This window comes from Pieris brassicae, chromosome 9, assembly GCF_905147105.1.
Source record: "Pieris brassicae chromosome 9, ilPieBrab1.1, whole genome shotgun sequence".
NCBI lineage: Eukaryota > Metazoa > Arthropoda > Insecta > Lepidoptera > Pieridae > Pieris > Pieris brassicae.
In genome coordinates this window covers 16420657-16447919 of record NC_059673.1, presented here as the reverse complement: position 1 = coordinate 16447919, position 27263 = coordinate 16420657, and the positions used below count along the sequence as shown (strand labels likewise).

General features: G+C 33.0%; 2 protein-coding genes across 5 annotated transcripts in view; one reads left to right on the top strand and one right to left on the bottom strand.

Annotated features, from left to right (window-relative positions):
• Positions 1-15032, top strand: part of LOC123713958 (calcyphosin-like protein) — a 48086-nt gene extending 33054 nt beyond the window's left edge. Inside the window, exons 1-8 of one of the 4 annotated variants that reach the window (XM_045667872.1) lie at positions 32-172; positions 3818-3898; positions 9624-9777; positions 11192-11288; positions 11774-11854; positions 13029-13153; positions 13464-13548; positions 14626-15029. In XM_045667872.1, the coding sequence (XP_045523828.1) occupies positions 151-172; positions 3818-3898; positions 9624-9777; positions 11192-11288; positions 11774-11854; positions 13029-13153; positions 13464-13548; positions 14626-14727 (747 nt within the window). In that variant the 5' untranslated portion in view covers positions 32-150 and the 3' untranslated portion in view covers positions 14728-15029. Of the gene's footprint in view, positions 1-31; positions 173-540; positions 632-3817; positions 3899-8490; positions 8573-9623; positions 9778-11191; positions 11289-11773; positions 11855-13028; positions 13154-13463; positions 13549-14625 lie in introns of those variants that run through there. The other 3 variants (XM_045667874.1, XM_045667871.1, XM_045667873.1) reach the window with 3 other exon arrangements.
• A 7863-nt stretch (positions 15033-22895) lies between these two features.
• LOC123714709 lies at positions 22896-25797 on the bottom strand. Its single transcript, XM_045669106.1, has 2 exons — positions 23919-25797; positions 22896-23848 (listed from the first exon to the last, which is right to left on the bottom strand). Exons 1-2 carry the CDS (start codon positions 25642-25644, stop codon positions 22947-22949), a joined length of 2628 nt encoding a protein of 875 aa, XP_045525062.1. The 5' UTR covers positions 25645-25797; the 3' UTR covers positions 22896-22946.
• Positions 25798-27263: the final 1466 nt, after the last annotated feature.

The following is a 27263-nucleotide window of genomic DNA, read 5'->3' as shown; positions in this document are numbered from 1 at the left end:
AAAAAATAGTAGACTTACAATCGACTGTCAGTAGTATTTGTACCTAGTATGTCCAAAACTGTTTCTCCTTGCTTGATTCATTTTTTCTGAAGTTTTATATTTTTTGTGGGCACATTAAAATAATTCAAAATTGATTTTACAAGAGGGCGAATGAGCAGCGCCTCTATGGCGGGTAAGCGTAAACGAGTCCTAAACAGCGTAGACGTCCAGTAATTTTTCTAAGATCATAATAGTTATTATCATCAGGTGCCACAATTATATATATATATATATATATAGATTATTATTTATATATAACCAATCCAACCAAATAATAGAATAGTTCCATCTTCCATACGTATTTTTTAATATTTTGCAAAAAATTGTGTTAATACGGCCATTTTGTAATTCATTCGTTCTCGTACCGATCCCACATTAGAATATGTGATAGCGAAGTTAAGTTCGAGTAGGTAAAGGATTTTTTAAATTTTCCTTTATGATTCAAGTACCTACGTAATACTGACTCACCTTTAACCATACATGGATGAAGGTTAAAACTGTCACCCATATGTTATAGTCTCACCTAGACACTTACTTTGTCCTAGTTTAGTGAAATTACGGAAAGAAATCGTGTACAGGATTTGATTAATAGGTAGGTTGGTTATTTCATCTTTCAGGAATAAATATTTTTGTCCCTGTGTCTGTGTGTGTGAGTGTACCTCTCACGCTGGCAGCATCTTCTCGCTGTATTGCGATACTTATACTATATCTCCTTTCGCCACTTCAGTCTTTACTGTTATTTTTATTCATTTTTAATTATTTTTATTATTGCTCTGTGTACGTTCAGAAAATTGTAAATACTATTTGGTTGTTTTAACGAATTTATTTAAAGTATGTACGTATTAGACCGTAACTACTATTTGGTATGTATTTGTAACCTCCTACATATTTGCGTCTGCTTATTTATATTAAGTGTCAGCCTTGTACTGTACAGCGGATGAGACGTCGTCAATTTTAGGGACTTAGGGTAAGATTCCGAAGCGAGGCTTAGCACTAACTATGCCACCCATTTGTTAATTCTTCACATTTTTGTAGTCTTGACTCTAATTTATTTCTCATGACACAGCATTTTTTCCTTCTCCATTAATTATGAATAAAAAAATTGGGTCCGAACGCGAGACTCTGTTGTTGAGTTATTGTTTTACCACAAAATAAAAACTGTTATCTGTAGACTGTATCAGCCTTTGTAATAGTCATTTTGTATGAACCAATTCTAATGTATGTATGAATGGCTAAAGTGGATTTATATCAGTTCAAACTAACTTTTTGTTTGTATCTAGTGATTAAAAAAATCGATATTCCATAGAAACATTAAACATTATTGTAACAGTTGTTATAGGGCATAGACGGCTTTTAAGTTTAATTTTAAAAGGTGAGTTCCATATGATGATCCATGTCGGTTACGACTGCTTTTAATTCCATATTACAGTTTTCTGATTTGTATGGTATTATTATTTTAGTGAGTTGTAGTAAAAATCTTAATAAAATAACCTTTTCAGACATTTTAGAAGACAGTTTTTCTTTATTATGTCGCGTACATGACAAATTTAAATTGAACGCATTCACGTTATAAACGATTACGGACTCTTCTCTCTTGACTAAGAATATTGTTACGAGCTAGGTGATCCGATAGAAAACGCTGTATCACTTCAAGGGTTTATTATTAAATAAATCAAAGAGGAATATGTTTACACTGAAAAGCTACCAGCTACACGTAGAAATACACCAATTTCCATACACAAAATACGGTCCCCAGTTATTCCAATTACGCGTACTTCCCACAGTCCCTTGTGTTGTGTCCACTATGTGTGCTTCATCACTTATTGTTAATCTATCGGAATCGCATTATATCCTTATATATCCCTGCAAATAATTTTGAATGATGTTCGAGAACTCTTGCTACTAAGCAATCATGCCTACTACTCAGTGTAGTGATTACACAATCCTAGAACGTTCTAGAATTGTTCTCACACATTGCTAAGTCCTTGTCGTACGGCGTTCGAGTGTTCAGTCTGCCTTCGAGAAGGTTCCGATCTTCGCCTATCATTCTGTCCTTGTACCACACCTAGAAACTTTGGTCTAGAATATTCATTCATCAATGGGGTCTTGAAAACTGTACTACTCGACTACACATGTTCTGAAACAGCCTGAAAAAATTGTTTCAGCCTTCTAAAAACAGAGTAACTGAAATAGTCTCTGAAAACGTTTCTAACTTGTGGGAAACTCAAGAAACATTACAGTCAATACGTCTTCGTCAACAATATTTTGTCGGTGCTGAAACGCTTTTTTTATGACTACCGAAGTTTCACAACCGTTGTTCTCAAACCGCAAGTTTAAAAAAATATCTTTCTTCGTTATCCCAGTGTTCGTATAATGTATTCTCCGTAGTAACCCTTTTCTTAAAGAATCGATTTTAAATGCTTCTTTGTTTTCTCATCGCGTATGGGAATCATCCAAGCATTAGACGTAAATGAAAACATATTCATAGGACCTACAACATACCTACAACTACCCACATACTATTAAATATATTATTGGGAATACAAGTATTGGTATTTCGAATTAAATAGAAAAAGTTTAATACAAATTTATTTATTTCCTATTTTTACAGTAACTTAATACTAATGCAATAGAAAACTAAACTTAAAACATAATATAAACATAACAAGTAAAAAATTTTTTTCCTTTACTCACAGTGGTTGCCTGGAAGAGATCGCTCGAAAGCGATAAGGCCGCCAGTTGCCCTCCTTTTGATTTAATTATGTTCATTTTTTTTATTTTCTGTAGTGTGACGAAGTGTTAATAAATAAATAAAAACTTAAAATCTAAACCATTTTATAACTAATTATAAATAATGCAATTCTTGTGAATTCAGCCAGTGTGCAAATAAAAACATCTGTCTCACAAGCAATAACATTTTTATTGCTAAATACTAATTAATAGCATGTTAAAAGCCTTTTTTCTAATGGAAACTCAATGTAAACTGTGACCAAGCGATAAGCCCCAACACCAGGCTTTATTAGATATACTGTATATATAATACAAATATTGTGTGCGTGTGTGCTAGACAATGGCTACAATAACTGACATATGATGACATCATACCCCCTGAAGCGCGTTGACGAAGAATTTCGGACCGTTATAATACTCGACCTTACCCACTGATATCTTGGGGCTAGTCAGTCCTTCCTCCAAAAATCGTTTCTCAATCAAACATAGGATATAATAATAATAATTTGTTTAAACAGATATTCATATGTTTTTATTGTGTTAGTTACAATTTTGTCCTAAATATAACATTAGTAGGTTATTACATGATATCCGACTAATCATTTGTAATTCGTATTATATATTTCACGGTACCTATATCCTAGATATATACTATCTATTATAAACCTAATCACGGCTATTTATACTCAATTGTTTCTGTCACGCTTCACATGCACAGAGCCATACCTTGTAAACCTGATTTGTCATCCATTTGCCGAGTCATTTGTTGGGATTGTCTTTTGACTACAAAAAAGCTAGGGCAAACCTCGTTTCTCTTGATACAGGAAGAAACTGTTCCTAAACTACACTAAACTACATACAGGTGTAAATAAATAACAAATTCAAAAATTTCTGGAAGTTTGGTTTATTAAATAAATAACATTTTAAGTTTAATTTCGTTGTTAATTAAATAATGGAATTGTTCGATAAAATTCCTCTTAAGTATAAAATATTTGGAAATTGTACTTTAAATACTGTATAAAGCTTTAAAAAGTGTGTTTCTTTACAGCTTGCTTCAACTACGAGAATTCGCCGAAACAAACAAATAAAGGCGACAAGAAGGATACTAATCTGAATATTATGGACGCTGGTAAGTAATTTCATTATTGTCAGAAATTATATGACACTTATCACGGTATACGTACATTTTATAAATTACCTGTATCGTCGATCAGATTTAGTGCCGTCGCTTATTCGATCTGCATTCAATATTTTATTTATGTTTTCAAATCACACCAATTAAAATGAGGATAATCAAACTTGAAAATATGTTTAAAAAAAGTATATACACGGGTGGAAAACGCACGAGGCGCTGCCCCAACCAGGTCCTGGACATGTTTGAGAACCTTTATAAAAAAGTCGATCACAGGCCATTTTCAAATAAATACTTACAGATCTTTTGGAAAAACAGACTAATACAAGGTATACAAATAAATAAAAAGCTGTCGCAATTATAAAATTGACGCTGTATGTAGCTTTATTCCTGAACCGTTTCTGGATTCCTGTTAAGGTGAATAGTTATAGGGTTAAAAACAAAGTAGATAATGATACCGTTAAAATTTCTCTGCTGATAAGATTAAAAAGTATGCGGGTAGACCATATATTTCGATGTGGGTATAATGTTTTATTCGCGCATAACACTGTTCCTAAGTGAAGAGCATATTTAGTTAATCCTACTAACATTAAGTAATTATAATCAATTTAAATCAAGGCGTTTTATTATAATCTATATATATATATAAATGAATCCCTATTTGAACGGCTGGACCGATTTCGCTAATTCCTTTTTTTTTGATGTATTTGTCATTGCCAAGAGAAGATTCTTAAATAAGAAAAATTTAAAAAAAAATACTATTTTAAGTAATATATACTAGCAATTTTTTTTACATTTAATGCAAAACTTTTTTGATGTAACCTTATGGCGTTTGATATAACAATGACGGAATGCGTGCTGCAAATGACGCCTCATATTAAAAGTTCAATTAAATACGGAGTATTGGTAAGTTTGAAATATTTTTTTAGTAAATTATACCGATTCGAAATTAATATTCATATTTAAGATCGGACAACGTCTGTCAGGTCCGCTGGTCAAATTAATAATTTATGCATATGCCATATTTTTGCGACTTCTTGGGGTGAAGAGATTGTGAGTTGGGACTGGCAATTTTTGTATACCCACTAAAACCCCACTGCGCCACTAACACTCCCACGGAAATTACGCATTTGCTTAGCATAAACTAACTTTGTCTCTCTCCCTCTTATTTGTCGGCATCGTCCTTTTCCAATTGTAGTAAAAACCCAAGGTCGGCGATATTGAATTCTGACAATTATGAAGTTATTCGAGAACTGGGCTTCCTATTCTTACTAAACGAACGTGTATATGTAAATGATAGATTTAAGTACGTGTATATGATGGTCACTCACTGATAAACAAGAAAACAAACTAAGCGTATGTCAAAATGGTATCGAAAGGAGGGTAAAATTAGAAGAAATTAAAGACATGACAAAGTTTAGAAATGCTGTTACTTTTAGTAAAAGATTGAAATGGAATGGACTGAAGATTCAGAGAGGTATGAGAGAAGACAAAAGTAAAATCGACGGAGTGGCGTATCAGATGTCCTTGCTGGATACAATACAGATAACAATATTTGCCTATAGTCAGGCCTTCAGCGACGGAACATCTTCCTCAATATGACAAAAGAAAACGAGGAAGAAAAATAAAACGACGGGAAGGTGATATAAGTAGATCAGCTGGCCCTATATGTCTACGTAAAGCTAGACACCGAGAATAGCGGAAGCTCTTAGAGGAGGTCTATGTCCAATGAAAAGATGTAAAACAGAAATTAACCGGCTTGCCGATTAGTTATCAGTGTTTTTAGTACTTCACATTTTTATGTACTAGGATAAGTGTTTTACAGCATTAAAGGTTATTAGTATACTATATGATATTGATAGGAAAAGCGATTTAAAAACAAAGTATCTAAAGGTACAATTTAGTCGTAAATCACAATGTCAGTTGTGAAACAATTAAAATAGTGATCAAAGTTTGATCAGTATCATATAATCGTACGATCGATACGCTAGCTAGGTCTAGATAATAATTATACTAACTACAGTAGGCTACACTAGCATAGAAGATAATTATACCTACTGTTTACTATGGGTTCTAGTAGGTATTGTAATTAATTATTTTCAAACGCACATCACATGAACACGCGTTGAAGATTAAGAACGACTTAGCTTATAATAGAGCAGTGTTGGCAGAGGTCATAGGTTCGATCTCCCGGCTGTGCACCAATGGACTCTCTTCCTATGTGCGCATTTAACATTAGCTCGAACGGTGAAGGAAAACATCGTGAGGAAACCGGCTTGCCTTAGACCCAAAAAGTCGACGATGTTTGAAGCACAGGAGGCTGATCACCTTCTTGTCTATTATATTTACAAATGATCATGAAACAGATATAGACTCTGAGGCCCAGACCTAAAAAGGTTGTAGCGCCATTGATTTATTTATTTTTTATATTACACTAAGGATATATGACTATAAATTAGTATAATTAGACCGAAATAAGACTGAATTCTTTTTAATTTTTATATTTAAATTAAATAAGGCTTTAGGCTCACTCACAAGAGCAGTGTTGGCACACTATGCCAGCGTGTGACTCTCATCTCTGAGGTCGTAGGTTCAATTCCCGGCTGTGCTTTCTGTCTATATGCGCGATAGCACGATCGGTGAAGGAAAACATCGAGAGAAAACCGACTTGCCGTAGACCCAAAAAGTTGATGGTGTGTAGGCACAGGAGGCTGATCATCTACATGCCTATTAGATTAGCAAATGATCATGAAACATATACAAAAATATAAGGCCCAGATTGTTTATGCATAGTTACACAAATATTGGCCTAAATAAATCTTCCATATTAGCTTTTGGTAACTGAACGGTAATTCTCTTAACTTTTCTCTAATTAGGTTACTGTTAATAAGGAATACTAACGTTAAGCCCGCATTTAATAAGGAATACTTATTTTAATAACCCTCTATAAGTAAGGTATACAAAGGTGACTAATGTATTGAAAGCAAACAGTATGAAAGGCCTAGCGTACGTCGTAAAATAGCTATCGTGTTATATTCCAATACATTTCGACACGCGACCGTCACGATCCCTTTTTTACGCCCTTATTATGTCCAGGTAATAACAATAAATCAAAACCTAAACATTTAAGTGTCGTTAATTATAATATCTATCGATGTATATTCGAACCAAATTCGACCCCAAGAGAATACGAATTCTTAAAATGTCGGCAACGCACTTGCGAGCCCTCTGACAATGTAAGTGTCGATGGGCAGCGTGTCACGTTACATCAGGTGACCTCCCTGCCTTTGCCCCCTGTTTTTGTTCTTTACAAATACAAATAGTTTCAATCTATTTGCGCTGAAGATACGTGTTATGAAATATTTAAGTGAAAATTTCTATGGGATTGTGGTATTGAGTCAGTTGGCTCAAGGTCGATCGATAGTGGAGTTTGAACGTGAAAATAGATACAAGAACTTTTGACCATTGAATTATTTTCTTTTCAGCTTTGTTTAAGAGTACTCGAATTGACATAAAATGCCGAGACGATAAACAAAAAGCTGTGAAAATAAACACATATTATTTTCTAAAGCAAATAAACCATTTCAAATAATAAACTCTATTGTGCGATAAAATCTATGGCTCGAAATGAGAATAACGTTTTGTTAATTTAATTTATTTCGGCGAAGGACAACATGGTTTCGTTTTCGTCCCTGAACCTTTAACAAAACAACTTGACCTACTTAATTTAGTAAAAAAAGTGTTCGTCACGATAATTATTTTAACGTATTTGATTATACTAGTGTCTTCGACGTACTTTGACTTGAAGGCTATGCGGGACCAAAGTGGGAATAATACTGAACAAAGCAATGTCTGAAAAAGTGTGTAGTAAATAAAATATTAGTACTATAGTACAGTACTTACAGTATTCTTCTGATTAATGAAGCCTAGTCAATCCTTACCATTACACTTTCCTTTTTTTATTAAAATATAAATAAATAATTTGAAGATTTAGATAAACGCCCCTAGGTTTAATTAATTAAGAGAAAAGACAGGATTTTCATCTAATATTGATATTCCTATTTACACCTCTAAATATTTATAGTAGGAATATGAAAAAACTGTTCTGTAGGCTTTGAAAACCCGTTTTTCAAAGATTTTAATCGATTTAAAAGCAGTTATCAGTTTTACAATGATGAGCTTTGTAGCGTAACATTGTAAATGTATTATATCAACAAATTTCTCGGAAACTTTGTCATATTGAAATAATAATTTTCATTTGACTGATGTTTCAACTTGTTAACAGTTCATATGTGCTTAAGATTTTAATGTAATTTTACCTATATGTGTCCACGTATATTTTTTTTCTGTTAGAAGGTATTCGAAATGATTATCAAATTCTATGAGTTCGACATTATGACATGAGTACGAGTATACAACATTTTATAACGCGAAATGAATGTGATATTAGGTTGGGTTTTTAATTAATATTATTAGAACCCAATGAACTAGTTTCCTATGGGAAATACAGTAACAAACAAGGCGTGCTGTAATTGGTTCGAACGCGAAGTTTGATGCTTCAGTAAGTAAGCGCTTCGTAAACTATGAAGTCGTTTACAGAATTTCAGTGGTATTGCCGTATTTGTTGTTAAATTATAATGTATCGCGGAAAGCACAAGTCTCGCTCGAATAGTAAGTTATAGTTTTATAGAAATATACACGTTTTCAAGTTTTTTTACAGTATTTTTGTGCAATAAATTGTCTTCAATTTAAATTTATGTCACTGTGACATCTTGTGATTTTGTAAATCTTAAAGATTGTTAAAATCAGATTTATTTGAGTTTGTTTATTTTAAATAACAGCTGCTCGTTTGTAAGTAAAATAGTGACAGACCTTAACAGTTTCCTATTTTTATTAATTTAGGTCTAGAAATTTCGTTCTAAATAGTTGGATTAACATTTTTCGTCTTCAACCGATTTAAGTAGTTACTTATTCACTAGACAGATATCGATTAACTTGTATTAGCATTAACCTCAATACCAGAGAGTTATGTCAGAGCACGTTTGAAGAGACAACTTAATGGAGCTTAACACAATTTTGTGTCTGTTTCGATAATAATTTTAAAGAATGACTTTGACGTCTGCCAAACCTATTTGTCTTTACAATTTTTCAGTGCAATTGCTATATTGTATTGTATATGTTTATTGCTGTATTTAGCATAGCTTATTTCAGCGCTATAACTAAACATATTATAATTTTTGTTTGCAACTTTTAAGCCAGTCTTGGGTTCAATGTGAGTGATTTGGGAAATCTGTACATTCATCACATATTAGTACCAAATTAGATTGTTTTTATATATTATTTTAACTTCAACAAAGCGTATTACACCTTATTCTAGAAGATTAAGAGTTGCCAGATTGCCAGTACCTGGAACAACAATTCACAGGTATTCGCGATATCGCACCTGGAAATTTTCTGCGAAATTTTTTATGTTTGTGGAACGTATTAACACTAGAGAGAAAACTGTGCTTCTTCTTGCTTATAAATATTTAAGGAATATTGTCGGATAAGTGACGCGGTCGGCTACTAGTGTATCCCGCAGGACCAAGATATATTGTAGACTTTAAAATATGCCTGACCTAGGCCAGGGGATCTCTTTGGTAACATAAATAAAATAAAAATATATATTACTTTGTAATTTAATCCGATATATTTGATGTATTGCATAAAAATGTTTTTGCAGTAGCGATGCACCGACCGCAGTCTGCATCATCACGCCAAGATGAAGAGCTTATGCAGAAGAGCACCAGAGCTCTTTCCTCAACAACTGACCCTCTTGAGAAGTTGAGGCTGATGTGTCTGTCACGTGGTGCTGTCGGCATTCTGGGCCTGGGAAGGTAAAATTGCTTTTAATTCTACTGCTGAAGAATAATATTGTACAAGACGGGTTATATATATCCCGCTCTTAGTGTTGATTAAGTGGTATATTTACCATTATCGAAAGTTCCAGAGTTTGTTAGGATATGCATAGTATGGATATGGATTTTTTTACTGGAATCTCGTTGTTAAAGATTTTTACAGCTCAGCTCGGGCTGTTTGGACGAACGTAGCTAGGCTTGGGCAGACGCGGTGTGGTCAATCGCATGAAGGGCAGGACGGAAGAAGCGCGCGGTCAAGGCGGTATTTTATCGAAATCTGATTTTGACTTTAATTTACCGCGCCGGCTCCTTTTAATTTCTCATTAACTATCGTCGTTGGATCATCCGAATCCATTAGGATATGTTGGGGCCACCTACGGGCCGTTTTTGTCGGGAGGGGGTAGTAATTAATGCTTTTACGCATGGGTTGGGATGATGTTTAGTCTTGGTGAAGTGGCGTGTGGATGCCAATTTCATCCATTGGTCTATGGTAGGCAGCTCCAGGTCGTGGTGGAGATTGACATTTCTCACGGAGGTCGCACCGGTTTCGCGATTCGCATGACCCGCGATTGCGCGAAGACTATGCTAGCGTATGTATAGGGTTACCTCTTTTTTGAAGAGGATTTTTTCCCGAGATTGAGCGAGACCACCGAGATTGCCCCTGGCAAAGAGTGACACTCTTCTCGGGATTTATTTGGCTCCAATTCCGAAACCATTCGCCTAGCAACGTAGTTGCAGTCTGGAGTCTGTCCACGGTGACGCCTCTGTCTTTGAGGGTGGTATAGAGAGTGGTGTCATGAGCATAGAGGCCTAACTAGATATTGAGAGATCTAGGGGTGTAGCCGGTGGACAACAGCGTGGACAGAAGGGGTGCGAGGACTAAACCTTGAGGGACTCCGGCCCTGATAGGTCGAGAAACGAATGAATATCAGATTCAATTTGAGAATATATATGATAAGCTTGTAGCGACACCTACAAGATACGGTACAGCGATGACACCCAAGGCATGACACCCTAAAGAAGGATATATGCAATTGCGACCTTAGCCCTCGAAATTAGATCCTCTCTCGAGCAATAGTACTATCCGTATCACCACGACTTCCGTTGCTTCACTCACAGTTTCTTAAGGCAGTTTTGCCGCGCACCAGTATTATATGGAGCCAGCTGCCTACTGAAGTATTTCTGAACCAATTCGACTTAGGGTACTTCAAGAAAAAAGCGTTCCAATGCTTAAAAGGCCGGCGACACACTTTCGAGCCTTCTGGCAATGTGCGGCGGTATCACTTAACTTCAGATGAACCTGCCTTGCTTTCTACTACATAAAAAGAAAAGAAAATTATTTCTAATCTAGATTATAGAATTACTATTTTTCTAACATCTTTTCTAAATTTAGAGTGTTTCGTCGCATGGACGATGATGGCAGCAAACAATTGAATAAAATGGAATTTATCAACGGTATCAGAGAGTCGGGTGTTGAATTATCAAACGCGGTAAGTGCCAATAGAACAATTCCAATACTATATATAATTTCATGTTCATTATATTAAAATGGTAAAAGATACTGAATATTTTGACTATAGTGCATTAAGGTCACTTGGTATGTTTAAAATAAAATTCTGGTTAATTGAAATTACGGAGAGAATAAATAGTGTTTTCTGTAATTTAAAATATAAAAATAAACTGACTACAGCTATGGACACATTCTGGTATAATATGAAGAACGAGCGCAATATGTAAGTCTTTGATGACGTTTGCAAGAGATGCGTATAGTTACAAAAATTACACGACTTCCTTAAGTATTTTTTTTTACTTTTCTAACTAAATTGGAGAAAATGTAAGATGTTATTGTCATGTTATAAACGGTAACCATAGTAACAGCCAGGGTTACATCCACATTTTATAATCAGGCTTTGTATGCAAATTATTTGGTTTTCATTCGATATTTACACGCTTTAGTTACCTATTTTTTACGCAGGATGCAGAGGAATTATTCGAACGATTTGATACGGACAAGACCGGTTCTGTCAGCTTGGACGAGTTTCTTGTGAAAATAAGGGTTGGTAATTGTTTTTTATTATATGATAATGTAAACTGTACGAAAGTTGGCGCTTTTATTGATTATTCCAGTGTTGTTTTACATTACATTGATGTTTAGTATGTTATTATAATCACTTACTATATAGGTACAAGACGAGTGTGTAGGGTGTGGTTGAGACGGCTAGACCTTTGTGTACGTTGGTCATTAGTTTATCGAGTTTTCGTACCGCGCGCGTTATTTCAAAAATAGTATGTAGTAGTATAAAAATAGGGGTTGATGTATACGACACATTTTGTATTGCGACTGTGACGTGTGTAGCGTACAATTGGTAGTGCAGGTCGTTATTCCCGCGCACAATAAAATATTAGCACCTGATTTTGTATCAGTATCTGTATATATTTGTACGTACTTTAACCACACTATATTTAACACCTGAAAGTAATTATGTTAAAGGTTATTAAATGCTTACATTGGATTTGGGTTACTTCTTAAATGACGTCTTAATTACTACGGTTTGCCAATTCCAGTATACCTTATGGGAACAAGAAAGGATTTGTCAGTTGTAGTAGAGTTTGTCTCATACTTTTTATCAGCGTAAATTTTTTTAACAATAATTTTAAATATTTTATTGTAGTCATAAGTCGGAGCCTCTGGAATTAGTCCTTTTTATAAAGGTTTATTCACAATACACACAAAAATAATGACTACGTGTTTCAAAACTCTGTTTTTTTTGTTTACGTGACACTTCAGTCGAACACTTGTCCCACAGGGAATGACATGTCCTTAGACACTGATCCCTTACATCTCTATGAAAGCAACAGATGTAATCAGAGGCCAAAACCCTTAGGATTGTCGCTTCTAGATTATTAATGTAATTTTATTTATTAAAGTACTCACGCCTTTTTTTCCGAAGGGATAGGTAGAGGCTACAGACCTCTCTAATTCTGTCGTCTGGACGACATTAGACTCTGGACGGGTCGATTTTATTATACATATATTTTAATTGTACACTGTAAAGCACTATAGTATCAGCTTAGTATGTATGGGTAGTGTATAAATAAAATACTATGAATAATAAATATATTAATCAAAATATTTGTATTAAGAATACATGCTCAGATACGTCATAACCACAGACAATAGAAACAAATATTACTTTGTCTTTGGTTAATTAATTTGTTGACGTTTCCAGCCGCCGATGTCAGAATCTCGCCGAGCTATAATTGAGCAAGCTTTTAAGAAACTGGACAAGTCTGGTGACGGTTTGATCACTATTGCCGATATTCGCAATGTTTATTCTGTGAATTCACATCCAAGGTAATTATTTTCCGGTTTTTACCAGGTACAATAGGATTATCGCATCTAATAAATAGATTCACGCCAATAAACTTTAGAAAACAAATATGATTTAGATTAATTCATTAAGGCTTTTGGCGTATATTTCGTGAGTTTGGCGTAGGGTTTGGATTCGTTATCGCCCGCACAGAGACAAATCAAACGCAGAAATGTGCCATTCAGTGTTATATCAACCTTTTCTGTTATATCAAATTAATGTATGTCATATTTTAAAGTTATGAACACACAAAGAGGAATATTAATCAAAACTATTTTTATTCACACATTTCAGGTACATGAGCGGAGAAGAGACAGCTGATCAAGTTTTGACCAAGTTCCTGGGTAATTTTGAAACTGAAGGCACCGTAGATGGCAAAGTGAGTTTGAAAAGCAAAGGTTTAGATAGGCCATATTATATTCACTTAAGTATTTCAAGTTTCAATTTTTATTCAATTGTAAAAACGTAACTTACATAACGTAAGTTTATTACAATATTCATGTTTTTATAAGACGTTATAAGACATTATTTATTTATAGAATATCTATTTCATTTATTTATTTTTATTTATTAACACTTCGTTGCATTACAATATACAAAAAAAAATATTGAACATAATTAAATCAAAGGACTGGCGGCCTTATCGCTTTCGAGCGATCTCTTCCAGGCAACCTCTGTGAGTAAAGGAAAAAATGTATTAAATTACATAAGATAGGCAAGAAGTGAAAAAATACATGTTATACACAGTTATTAAGATAAAACTACACAGGAACAAAAATAACAAAATATCATGGATATTCTGTTAAACGGGAATTCAATGTCGCCTGTATATATGCCGCTGTAGCATTACTTTCGTCACTAAATTTGTAATCAATGAACATAGTACACATTTTAAAAGTTATTTGATAGAAGATATTTGTTCTTAATAAGTAATTAAGGTAGGGAAACATTTACGGACATGTTTAATAATTATGTACTTTCAACAATGTAAAAACTAACTATGTGCATCATTTATGGTTGATATGTCGCAGTAAAGTAGTTAAATCAGAGAGTTAATTGAATCTCTAGATAGTTAATTAAAAATCGATATTCAATCAAGTCACTAACATTTTGATTTAAATAAAGCAGCGTCGAAAACGTTTAACTATCTGTCTGACCGAAAGCCAGCGTGTTAGTTGACAATGTAAAACAAGACTCCGCCATGATTATTTTTATTTGTTATTGGTTTTTCGGTGTCATCGTGAAGAACTGAGAGCTTGGAAATTCCGTGTTTTATAATTTTAATTTATTTCACTGAGTGGTACATATATTTAATAGAAATATGTTGTTTATGTATCAACAAAACATCTACAACATGAACTCCACCCCCCCCCCCACAAAAGTGGTACCTTTTCTGGAATCTATATAACTAGAACCTAAATTTAAAATGGTATTCAATCCCTGATTGTTGTTTCAGGTTACGCTTGAAGAGTTTATGAACTATTACAGCGGTATTGGCGTTTCTATTGAGAACGATTGTTATTTTGACCTTATGATGCGTCAAGCTTACAAGCTGTAAGCTTTTCTTTTTCGTTTTATACTGTTATGGTAGAAATTGAAATCTATACGTATAAAGCTTTTAATATTTGTAATGTGTGTAGAAATATATAACAGTAATATTGTTCGTAACATTTAATTACAATTGATAAAATAATGTTTGAATGTTTAAGTCGGTTTTTTTATAAACATTAAATTTCGAGTTTGTATCCTATAAAAATTGTTTATTGTTTGATTATACGTATAGATGTATACATTTTATAAGCACCTTTCGTAATAAGTTAATTCATAACAACTGTATTTTATTAAATTATGTTTGTGTGATAACTTCATTAAAGAATTTAATTTTAAATTTGTTTTTTAATATTTTTAAACGTTATTGGAGCCTGTTTTATAATTATAGATATGAATGTTTTTTTTATTTGTTTGCAATTCCATATACCACTGAACTGATTTAAAAATATTTTCGCTGTTTGTTCGGCGTATATATATATAAACATAGGCTAAATATTTAACAAGACCAATGACTATATTGTTGTGGAGAAATAAGTAGGTTGATATTTTTATTTTGAGCACATCAGACATGTTGTAAGAATGGAATTGCGTTATATTTTTATATAATAGTGTTGCCTACAATGAATAATATTGCAAAAACGTTTTTTTGTCTTTTTGAGAGCTTGTCCTAAGAAGGCATCTGGAAGGTTGATCTCATGAACTACTAGTTCAATTGATATTTATTTTTGGATAGCCTACCGAGGTGATGGCCGGATTTAGAGGTCTAGAGGCCTCGTGACTACAAAGGAGTGGAGGCCCACGGGCCCCAAATTATTTTCAAAATATAGTAAACAATTTTTTTTCAGTCGAGTTTTTCAATCAATGATTTATTGTTAAACCAAGTAAAAAATTATAAGTAAACTTATCAAAAAAATATTAATTAATACACAAAAATATATCTAAATAAAAGTCGTTTACTAATGTTTCGTAGTCCAAATTAAAACATTTTTCCGAAGCCTCCATTTCCTCTTTAGTGGAGGCTCCGGGGCTGCACACCTCTAAATACGGCCCTGAACGAGGAAAACTATTTAACGACATTACAAGTTTATTTAGCCCAATACGAATTTCGCAATTGAGCTTTTATTTACATTCGTATAGTACGTCTATATAAATTATCAAAGTAGTCTTAGTAAGTTTGAGGTTAATGTTTACGTTAGATGGAAGATAAAGTCTGTGGCTTTGGCTGTGGTATCCGTCTTATTAGTAGTTATCTTACATTATCTAAGCATTACCGTTATCTATAATCTATGGTTTTGTTTCTAGTCTATGGCTTTCCAATGCTTGTCATATCATTTGTATTCTTTCCTCGTGATTTTGCAATCAATTTTACACATTAATCTATAGGAAAAAAACTAATTAAAAAATAAAATGATAAATTAAAACTACGAGTAGGTTTCACGTAAGTTGTTATACTCATTCCTCGAGTGATGTTTTGTAACGGTTTTAAATATAATCTTCATTTATACTTAATTATTATTTGTTTGTCTTATTAATAATTTTTATATGGACAGAAATTTTCCCGAAAGAAATATCAATTCCGCGGCAATTCTGAACTTTTAAATTATAAGTAAACTTTAACGTTGCTAACTAAGCCATGCCGTGATTGATGCCGGGTGGGAAAACAGCGTATAGAACTCCGTGTTATAGAATAAGTTCCCTTTCTAGGAAAGGTACACCAATGTTTAGCTTCTGCTACAGATCTGGCTGATCACGTAGATTATAGGCTCATAGTGTCTTGAACTATTGTATGAGTAATCATAATAATTATTAATCATAAATCATAACTTTTAGGGTATATGGCTAATTTTAATAATAATATAGAAATAATAAATCACTAAATTTGATCAAACTCTAATATACTTGACTCTCACCTCCCCGTCGTGAATGTGATTTTGAACTCTGCATAATTAGAAATTTATCTCCCTTGAGTTTCAAACTATCAAGATTCCAATATATATATTTAATTGCCTTATCATATTTTGTTTTGTTTAGAAATTTCAAGATGTGTCGCACGGTACACGCAGTCCTACAAACCGTAATATGCGGTATCCAAATGCTCGTTCGAGTCTTTATGACCATCATATTAATGATAGAGAACTTGATACGGATGATACTACAGACACTGTACAACTTCATATCATTTCTGCTTCAAATGATTTCGTTAATACCAATATGTGCAGTGTTCATGTTGACAGCGAGACTCAAATGTTTCATGTGCGGAGGGGGAGGACCGTGCCCAGTCAACAGAGGAGGCGCCTGCGACTGTATCATGTCTGCTTTAGCTATTATCATCTTGTTCTTCATCTTCCGGGCCACCGGAGTCCTTGACAAAATCTTCTATAGTATAGGCTATATAAAGACAAAGAGTACGGAACTTAGATTCGTCCCTACCCCCGGAGATATAACTGAATGTTCACGAAATGATACAGATTATACTGATACCGATGAGATAACAGAAGCTCCATGGCTCACTATGGAATCTACGGTTTTTTACGACGTAATTACTATAGCGACATCCACAGTCGAAGCCAAGCCACTCGAAGAAGACGTAGAAGATATACCTGAACCGAAACCTCAACCGGAAATACCAACGCCGACAAATTACTATCTTATGATCAAGAAATTAATGCGATCGCAAACCCCTACAATGAGCAAAAATTGGACCACTATTATATCCTATATTGAAGAATGAGATTGCTTTGGAATTATATGTTTGTGATAATGTACCCTATTTTGTCTCCACAATTAAAACATAAGGCATAAGTACGTCTATTTACTAAACCCTTTACTCATTGAAAGCTTTATTTATCACCTTGCTAATTAATTATAAAATCGTATTCGAACATAGAACACATTTGGAAGAATGCCTATGAGTATGATAAGGAAAATAAATGACAGGCCGAATTGATCTTTCAACAATAATATCTGTTAATTTTATAAGAATGTCGTAGTCTTTATTTGCAACATATAAGTTAAAAAGAGCTTCTTTTAAAAAAATTGCGGATCAATGTTAATTAATCATATATATTTTTACAAATTAAATGCAATATGAAGGCTAGAATCAAAGATAGAAGAGAAAATATGTAGATAAAAGATATCTAAGCATACTCTTTGGAAAACGTTTTAAGAAACACCAGATTGACAATGTCTTGTTTCATTCAGTGCATTTTAGCATATATGTAACGGATTTTAAAAAATGTAAAAAATAATGAAAATTAGAAAGTGAAAAAAAATGGAATAATAAAAAACATTATAAAAAAATAGGATGTGCTATACTATATACATGCCAATAGTCTGTACACTGCAGATGATATCAAGAGTTATTATTGCATGTTTGTTCGCGGTTGAGGACTTGATTCGTTTGTGCATTCACACGGTACATAGCTACGTATCCATAGTTTTGCAGTGTTGCTCTTTACTCCCAATGTGCTTGGCCTTCTGTTGTATGAAACAGTGTTACACATCAGGAATATGCTCTGCTGGATGTTCGCCGAGATCTAGTTCAATTATTTGTGGATACGGGGCCATGATATTTCTCATTCTCTTTGTTGTCCTCCTCATATTCTATTTCACAGATTGGTTTGAGAATTTCTACGTAAATGTCGGCATTAACCCATGCACTTTATTTCGTAATATTAAATCCGACGCTTGCCAGCTCATTCACGGCGTCGCGTTGAACCGATCATACTCTGATGACGTTATGAATACAACCATCAAACATAATATTACAGAACGCACAATTAAGATATATCTAGATAAATATAGAGAAATGCAATCTGAAGACGATGATTACTTCTATGATAGCACCAGAATTTCAATACAGGAGTTAGTCAACGAAATCAAGATTCTCAACAAATCTGAATGTATTGATAGCGTAACACCGAAATCACGAAAGCCTAAATCAACTCACACTTTACCTGTGATTGAAAATTCTACAAAAAATGATATATATAATGATATAAATCTCCTTGATTATCATGCAAGCATTTTAATGAAGAAGCTTAAACGATATAGAGTTCTAGAAAGAGCTCTTAGCAAGGAACTTCATTTTAATAGTACTTCGTAACGGTTCCAACGATTAGAAGATGTTCTGTCCAAATAATAAAAACAAAATCAAATTGTTTCTAATAAAGTTTAACAAAATGTGTTTTATTTAAAATACTGATAATACATATTCTGTTTATTTAGTCTTCAAATTTGCCGCTACACCCGCCCTGCGGCCATGCAGCAGGTCATCGATCGACAAGTGTGTGCACGTATTTTTTGTACAATAGACTTGTAACATGAACGAAAATCAGGTTGAAGAATTTATCGAGAGGTTGAGAGTCGTCCAGCGATACAATTATTTACAGTACAGCAATAAAATTGAAAAGAAAAAGGTATGAGAAGAAGTATGCAATAAATTTATTTAAAATTTACAACAAACAACAAAAATAAGTATATTTTTAACACAATTATTTTATATTTTCATTACTTGCCATGACAATTCTCCATCTAGGCTAACAAAATTAATCCTTTTTCGTTTTAATAGTAACACTAAGAATAGTGTTTCTTCGTCAGAGTCCATCGTGAAAATATGTACTACACTACTATTCTATGTTTTACTATTAACTGTAATTCCCATCTTAAGAGTAAGTGCCTCTTCCATACCGCCGGATAAGAAATACAAGCGAATATTTAATATCTTCATAAACAGTGAACATTTTAATCACATCTGTACTTTTTAACATTTCAATTCCTATATTCTTTATTGAACCTAACACCTCTGGGTTCTAGCGCATGCGTTGTTTAGGGGCATCATTGAATGCAAGGGAGCGACCGCATACCATAGAATGCATTAAATGACTTACAGTTCTTTGACTTACAGTTTTAATTAAAATTAGGGCTAAAATAATGTCAACATTTCGTTTGACATTGCAATATGTCATTTACTTTATTTTTAGGACCTAGATGTAGGTTAGGTTAATTTTAATATACATTATTTTTATGAGTTCATTCTTTAAATAGTCAATATTTATTAACAAGAACCTCCGTCACCTTTATAAGAGTATGAGAACGATGTTCTATGAAATTATAACTGTAGCTGTCAAAAATTTGCTAGACTAGTTGGTTTATAGACGATAGTCAAATGGACAGAATTTCATCACAATGTTATAAAATATCGTCAAAGTTAAATAAAAAAATAAAGAAAAAAGGAAAAACGGAGGACCCTGATAAGTATCAAATGTTCCAGAAAAATAATATAGCTGAAATCAAGCACGTTGTTGAAAGCGAGAGAAAAGACGCTCCATCCCAAAATTTAGATGAATTAAGTAAAACCGTTTTTAAAAGTATTAGTAATATCACACAACACAGGTCACATAATTTTACTGAGAAAGCAAGTAAAAATATCACAAAAAACTACGCAAAATTCTATAGAAAACATAATAAACATGCAAAAGCTAGAAATAGGACCTTTTACAGTTTCAGTTCCGTTTATTCATCTGAGACAAAGAAAAGCAGCATCAAGTTATTTTATTGCAACAAAAAGAAGGAAGTAAACAAAGCAATATTTTATAGGGACATATGTATAACTGGAGAAAAAATTGCGCTCTGGAGAAAACTTAAAAAGAAGATTTCTTCATTAATGTCAACAGTTAGTGAGGACAAATTTAATAAGGATAATTTTTCAAAGCAACAAAGTCAAGTAAATAAAAAATATAAAGAATCTGTCATATGTGGTGCTAAAAAAACTAAATTTAAACCATTTTTACAAAGATTTTGGAATTTTAATTGTAAATGCGTTGACGCAAAAAATACAAAATGTAATAAAGTGCCATTGATACAGTTTCCTGACTTACCTGAACATTGTTTATATAAAAAATGTAGTTGCCTCAAACAAAGAAGTGATCAGTGTATTTTTAAATCACGATATTCATGTGATATTAAAAGTTCTAATCATATTGTGACATCCAGTAAAACAGAAATTGGCATATCTTGTAGAGAACCTGATATTGTGGCTACTAGAGAAGTATGTTGTGATACAAATAGTGCTAGATTTGATACTTACACGGATATGTCTGAACATATTTTACTTCAAAATAATTCCACCCAATGCATTGAACAGGAAATTGAAAGGAAATCGCACGAACAAATTATAATAGAAAAGAGATGTGCTAGTACTCAAGACGACATACAAGTTGAATGTGGAGATCAAAACCGAGAAAAACATGAAAGAAATAAATCGAATATTAAAAATTGCTTACAAAACTGTCTTTCCACTCAATTTACAAATAATGGGAATAACATTTGTGATAAGGGCAAAAGTATTATTAAAAAAATAAACAGAAAGTATATAGACAGTATGAAATGTAAGCCTCAAAATAAATATCACGCAAGAAAAACACAGACTTGTCTAAATAATAGAAAAGCAATAAAGTCCGGAACTGACGATAACAAGATTTTATTTGGGAATTTAGAAAAATCTATTGGAATTCAGTGTGCGTCCAGTAATGCGAAATGCCAAACTTTAGGCAAATGCCAGCGTACAAAAAAAGTAGCAGTTAAGACTATAGTACGCAATAAATCTTGTACGTATAAATTAGCATTGCCTGGACTATCCACCAAGAAAACTCAATGTGTTCAACAACCGCCAATTTGTAAATTACAAAATCCTAATAATTTAGTAGGACTATGTAAAAAGCTTTCCTGTTCTAAAATGAAGAAACCAACGTGTAAATTATATACTACGAAAAGATGCAAGTGTAATAAAAAGTCTGTCCTAATAAAATCGTGCGAAAAATGTACTCCTAATAAAAAGACGCGTAAAATTTCAGTACAGACTCAATGCCCTGTAGTAAAGGTGCCTATGGATGGAAACGATTCGTACAGTCAGAAATTTTGGAAACATCTAATTAGCAAGATATCAGATCATACTATGGTGGCTATAAAAAAGTTCAAAAACTCCAAGGAAAACACTCAATGTCAGAAAAGTTGTTCTCGGAAACTAATGTGCAAGAATGCTTGTCATTCTATTGGTATACAATGCTACCTGCCAAAACCTACAATTTGTACTTGCACTAAAGATTTGTACTGTTCAAAATCATGCAACAATATTTTGAGTCGAAAGCGGCCAACATGTTCAATTGGAACTCAAGAAAATCAAAAGCATGTACTGCAAAATCTACATAATATGAAAAATAATTGTTCAGTGTTTAATTTAAAGAAATGTAAAACTCCTTGTAGATGTATTCAATCACTTATGTTTATTGATGAGGCCTATAGAAATTATCACATCAACCCTGCGCTGATTTCACAGATAAAACGATGTGAAAAAAAATGTTTGTTTTGCCATCAGGATTGTAAAGATTTGATTTACTCAAAAATAAGAAGAGCGTTAATTAAAGAACTAAAAAAGAAATATGTTAATCGAAGTATCCAGTGTAAAGTAAAACCGTGTGAAAATTATAAATGGAAACACAAAGTTTGTTCTATTACCCCATGTAGTAAATACTGCCCAGTTTGCACATGCAGGCATTGTTGCTCTGCTTATTGTAATCCTTGCTATAAGATACCTAGTACCTTAACTTGTAGATCAATTCTGAGTAAAAACGCTAGTAAATGCAAAAAACGTGCAAAGAAATGTACAAACAAAGGATTATCATCTAAGACACACCATTGCCAAAAATCAACTATACATAAGATCCAATGTCACGTCAGAAAGTTGTTCCGATTATCAGATTTCGGTAAAGAAAATTGTGGCTGCAGACGTAAATGTGGTAGAAGGTCAAAAATTCAAGATGATCCCAATAAAATATTTTTGAAAACTGTACGAAAACCTCGCTACACAAGGATATATAGACATTGTCCATGGGCCTATCCAGAGTGTCTCAAGTGCTTAGATATTTGGAAACAAAATATTCAAATTATCCTTGTCATTATTGCTTGGATTTTGTGGTGTCCATGTATTATTCTTATGGAATTGTTTAGACTTTGCTGTTGCTATTTTTGCTACAAATAAACTATTAATAATTTGTATCTGATATTGAAATTTTCCTCCATTTCTGATTTTTGATATGATTACTGCATTCCTGAATTCAATAGTGACAAATTCTACTTCAGAAGAATCCAAATAGTATAAGAATATAAAAGAAGTAATAAATGTTATCTATCACTGTATATTAAAAGAACAATATTATCTTACAATAGTTACTGAGTACATACAACACAGCATAAAAACGCACGCACTACTTCCATGCACATTATACACGGAGTCCAACATAGTAAAGCTGCTAAATATAATAATAAATGAAAGAAGTTTTTACCAAACGATAAAAGACCTAGACACTGTGGATAAAAGAATGGGCATATGTGATATATCCATAAGCAAGGATGTTTTCTCAAAGTCATCAAGAGTGTGTGACGGCAACTATAAACGGCTTGTTGGTGTCGTTTTCTTATACGTTTCTGTCTTCTTCTCCTCTTTCTCTCGTACGTTTGACGTTCTTCTGGAGTTTGCCCTTTGTTAGTAAACATTTGAAATATAGCGGAATCTTCCATATGGTCAGACAATACATCTATCAAGTGTGAATCTTGTACCATTGACGAAATTTTTGTATCCCTTGCTTTCCAGGTATTAACAAACCATTGCTTAAACATTTTACAGGAACCAACCGGATCTTTGATTCTATGTTTGGTATAAATATAACAATGAATGGGATCAGTAAGAATCGATATCACAGCAGTTATAAGTCGTCCAAGAGTCTGTAAATGCAAATTAACAATGCCTATTACAAAGGCGGCTAAACAATTTAGTTGATGTTCTTCATTATTATTCAGCTTATTTATTTCTTTCTTTCTTTTAATTATTTCCTTTTGTTTCTGTTTTTCTTGTTTCATTAACATCTTTTCTCTTTTTCTTGAATCCTTTGATATGTCTAGCTCCTCTTGTTTCATCTTTTTGGACATCGCTTTATTTGTTGCTTCGGCAAATGACCTGTTCCGTCTTCCTAATTTTAATTTTCTTACGGATGTAATTAATTGTATCCCTTTACTTCTTATTTGAAAATTTCTATTTTTTTTTACTTTCTCTGTATTCTTTAGCTTGCGTTCTAAAAAAAATACATTTTCATACGCTATGTAATATTACATAACTTAGTTACTAAGATATTATTAACTTACTTGGTTCTGAAGCTTTGGGGCTTTTAATAGGTTTAGAAGGTGGCTCATTTCGAACATTTCGATGTGGTGCACCTAGTCGCCGTTTACTTTGAGTATTAGTATTTTTTTGGCCTTTATTATCATCTGAAACATAAATCCAATTTCCTAAACTACTATATATTCTCGAACATATAAAACAAAGCCTGGATCTCTTAAGTTTTGTCATAGCAGTTTGATTAACTTCTGCTGTCTTATCCTTAGTGACTGCAGGCTTCACTTTAGCTCTTGGCTTCACTTTAGTAGCTGGTTGAGCCTTTGCTGCTGGCTTATTTCTTTTTATTGAATTTTTAAAGATGCGTTCATCAGCATCTTCGTTATTTATATCCCCTCGGTTTTTCTTACACCAGTTTTCTAGGCTACTGCATATTTTTGTACATATGTAAAATTTTGACTTCTTCTTTGACTCATCTTTAGGTTGACAAGTCTTTTTATTACATTCATGTAGTACAGGTGATATTTTTTTACTTAAGCATTTGCAGTTCAATATCCTATCCTTTTTAGCTGTTGCTCTGCATATTCCTGTTGGACACATATCAGAGTAGGATGCCTTCCTCAAAACATCATGAATTTCTCCAGTATTCAAGACGTTCATGTGATTATTATCTAAAACCATTTCAAATACTGGTTTGTCAAGTATTTTTGGTGTTATTCTTCGAACAATATTTGTGGTTTTCTTTAATTTTCCCTCGGAGGTTTTAACATCACATGTCGTATCACAACATTCTATAAGAGCTGTTTTTGCACAGTGACAATTAAATTTATCATATTTTCCATGTCTCGCAGCTTCACATACACCCCCTTCACATGTTTCACCAATACCATATCGCTTTGTTTTTTCTAATCGCGATGGACAGACACATTTATCATTCTTGCCAACTGTACCAAAGGTCTTAACCTTTGTTTTAATTTCATTAGGGTTTAAAACCTGTAAGCTCGATGAATCTACTCTAATTGCAAACATTGGCTTTTTATTAACGGCTATAGATTGTTGAGAAATATTTTGGCCTTTTTTTAATATTGAAGAGATCGCTTCTAAGCATGTTCTTGGCAGATTGCAAATTCTATAAATATTGCATGACTTATCAGTACACGTCGTTGCCTTTCGCCTATGTTCTTTAACCCTTTTGCACTTACAATTGTGTTTCTTACCTGCTTCTACATTTGCCTTACAGGGTCCTTTTTCACATATTTTGATATTTTCAGCATACAGCTTTGGTTTAACGAATAAATCATCTTCATTATTATGTTTTTTATTATCTTTATTCTTGTGTATTTTGTTTTTTGGAGAAATTTTATAAGATCCTTTGTTTTTAAATAATCGTGAACGTACTTTTTTATGATTCTTGGTGTTGCTTTTTTTCGCAGTATCATGAATTCCATATTGGTCTTCTAAGTTGTTAGTTATGGGACCCACGTTATCCCATACCACAGTGGTATCCTGATTATTGTAGAGATCAACAATCGATTTCCAAGATTTAGGCCTACATTTACAAATATTTTGCTTATTTTTACGAGACGGTGGGCTTTTTTCAACCGTAGTGCTGGTCGTATTAATGTCGTATGGAGGGGGTGAAAAACTTATGTCTTGAAATATAGGAGAAATTTGAGTACCTTTACGTTTTAAATCTCGTTGATTACGCACAGTTGCGCGATAGCAATAAAAATCATATTGGCGCTTTCCAGTCATAGTTAAAGTTAGTACTTCATTTTTAATAGAAAAATATTTTGCATCTAAATAAAGATGCTATGTGGTTTTATTTAATTATAATCATCATTATGACATAAAAGGTTTATGTTGAAAAACACTTAAAAATTTAAAATTCATTGGTTTCACGCGAAATTTGACAATGTCTTTGATAGACAGCGTATTGCTAAATGCCACCCATGCCATCGGAATACACGAGTAATTTATCATTTTATATAATGTTTAATTATTGTATTGAATTCTACCAAAAACAATATATTACATTTATATATATCTTTCTAATAATTTAACTTCTTTATTCGCTTCGTAATGTTTAAATGAATAACTACAATATTAAATTTAAATCATGTTACGCCTTGGATGGCAGGTAAAACGAAAAAGAAAGAAACTTGTTTTTTTTTGTGTGCTGTCCTTGTTCCTAAGTCTTTCTGATGAAAGAAGACAACGAAAAAGCGCGGAAAATTTAAAAAAAAATAGTATGGTATCCCTAAAATTTTGATAAATTTTGTGGATTAAACTTACTTGATACTTGATTTTATTTTATTATTGTTTTACATTGTTAGCAACTGTTTCTATGAAATGAAATACTTTACGTATTTAGTATTTTACTATTGATACTTAAAATGACTAGCATTGCATGGAAAACGAAAAAAGGATTTATTATAAAACACAATTTTATTTGGAATAATCAAAATCAGAATCCAAAAAATCAATATGCATAGATTCCTCAGAGTCATTGCTGTTATCACTGTCTCTCACATTGATTATGAAAATTTCTAAATGTTCCTCTGTAGTCTCGTCCCTTTCTTTATATTTATATTCCACATGTACAACATGATCTGTCATTTTCTTCCACTCTTCTGGTGTTACATTTTCAAATGACTCTTTAATCACTTGTTCTAACTGTTCTGTAGTCAATTTAATATTTGTATTTGCTACTCTGAGTTTTGTCATACCAGCTCAATGGCATTTAGATTACAGTGGTATGGAGGTAGTCTCAATACCTCATGAACATTATGCTTTAAAATTTCATCGGCTTCATATATTGGCTCTGGTTTATACCGTTATACTAGACATAGGAGTTCTGCTTTCGTATGGTACTCTTCAAATTGAATATTATTCTAAGTAAGCCATTTTCTTATCTCATATCTACGATTCTGTGTCGTAGGGGCTTTATTTACTATAACGGAATGGTAACTGGCGTTGTCCATAACAATTACACTTGGCTCCTTTAAATTGGGTAGGAACTTTACTTCTAACCACTTATTGAAGTTGGTATCATTCATATCATGGTGATCATCAGCAATTTTTTATTTCGGCAGTTTGGCACAGGACCTTACTCCGACCCTGCTTGTACCTTTTTCCAGACGAAACATTTTCAATACTACTTGTAGAGGGACCTTACCACGATTTTTTGGGCTTGTAGCTTTTATGGACAAAAATTTCATCTAAATAAATTATTCACTTTCTTTCTGCATGTTTCAACGATATAGAGCGTCTCCAGGCAGATATGTCATTGCGCACAATTAACGAAGAACATTCATTTTTGTTTTTCTGAAATTCATAATAATATTCGGCAAAGGGTTTCCTGATATCCAGTA

What these genes read in the sequence shown, in the direction of transcription:
- LOC123714709 (XM_045669106.1), bottom strand. Translation starts at nt 25,644, where the DNA reads ATGACTGGAAAGCGCCAATATGATTTTTATTGCTATCGCGCAACTGTG. An exon ending in CCCCAAAGCTTCAGAACCAA is followed by an intron (nt 23,849 to 23,918) that starts GTAAGTTAATAA and finishes TATTTTTTTTAG; the next exon opens with AACGCAAGCTAAAGAATACA.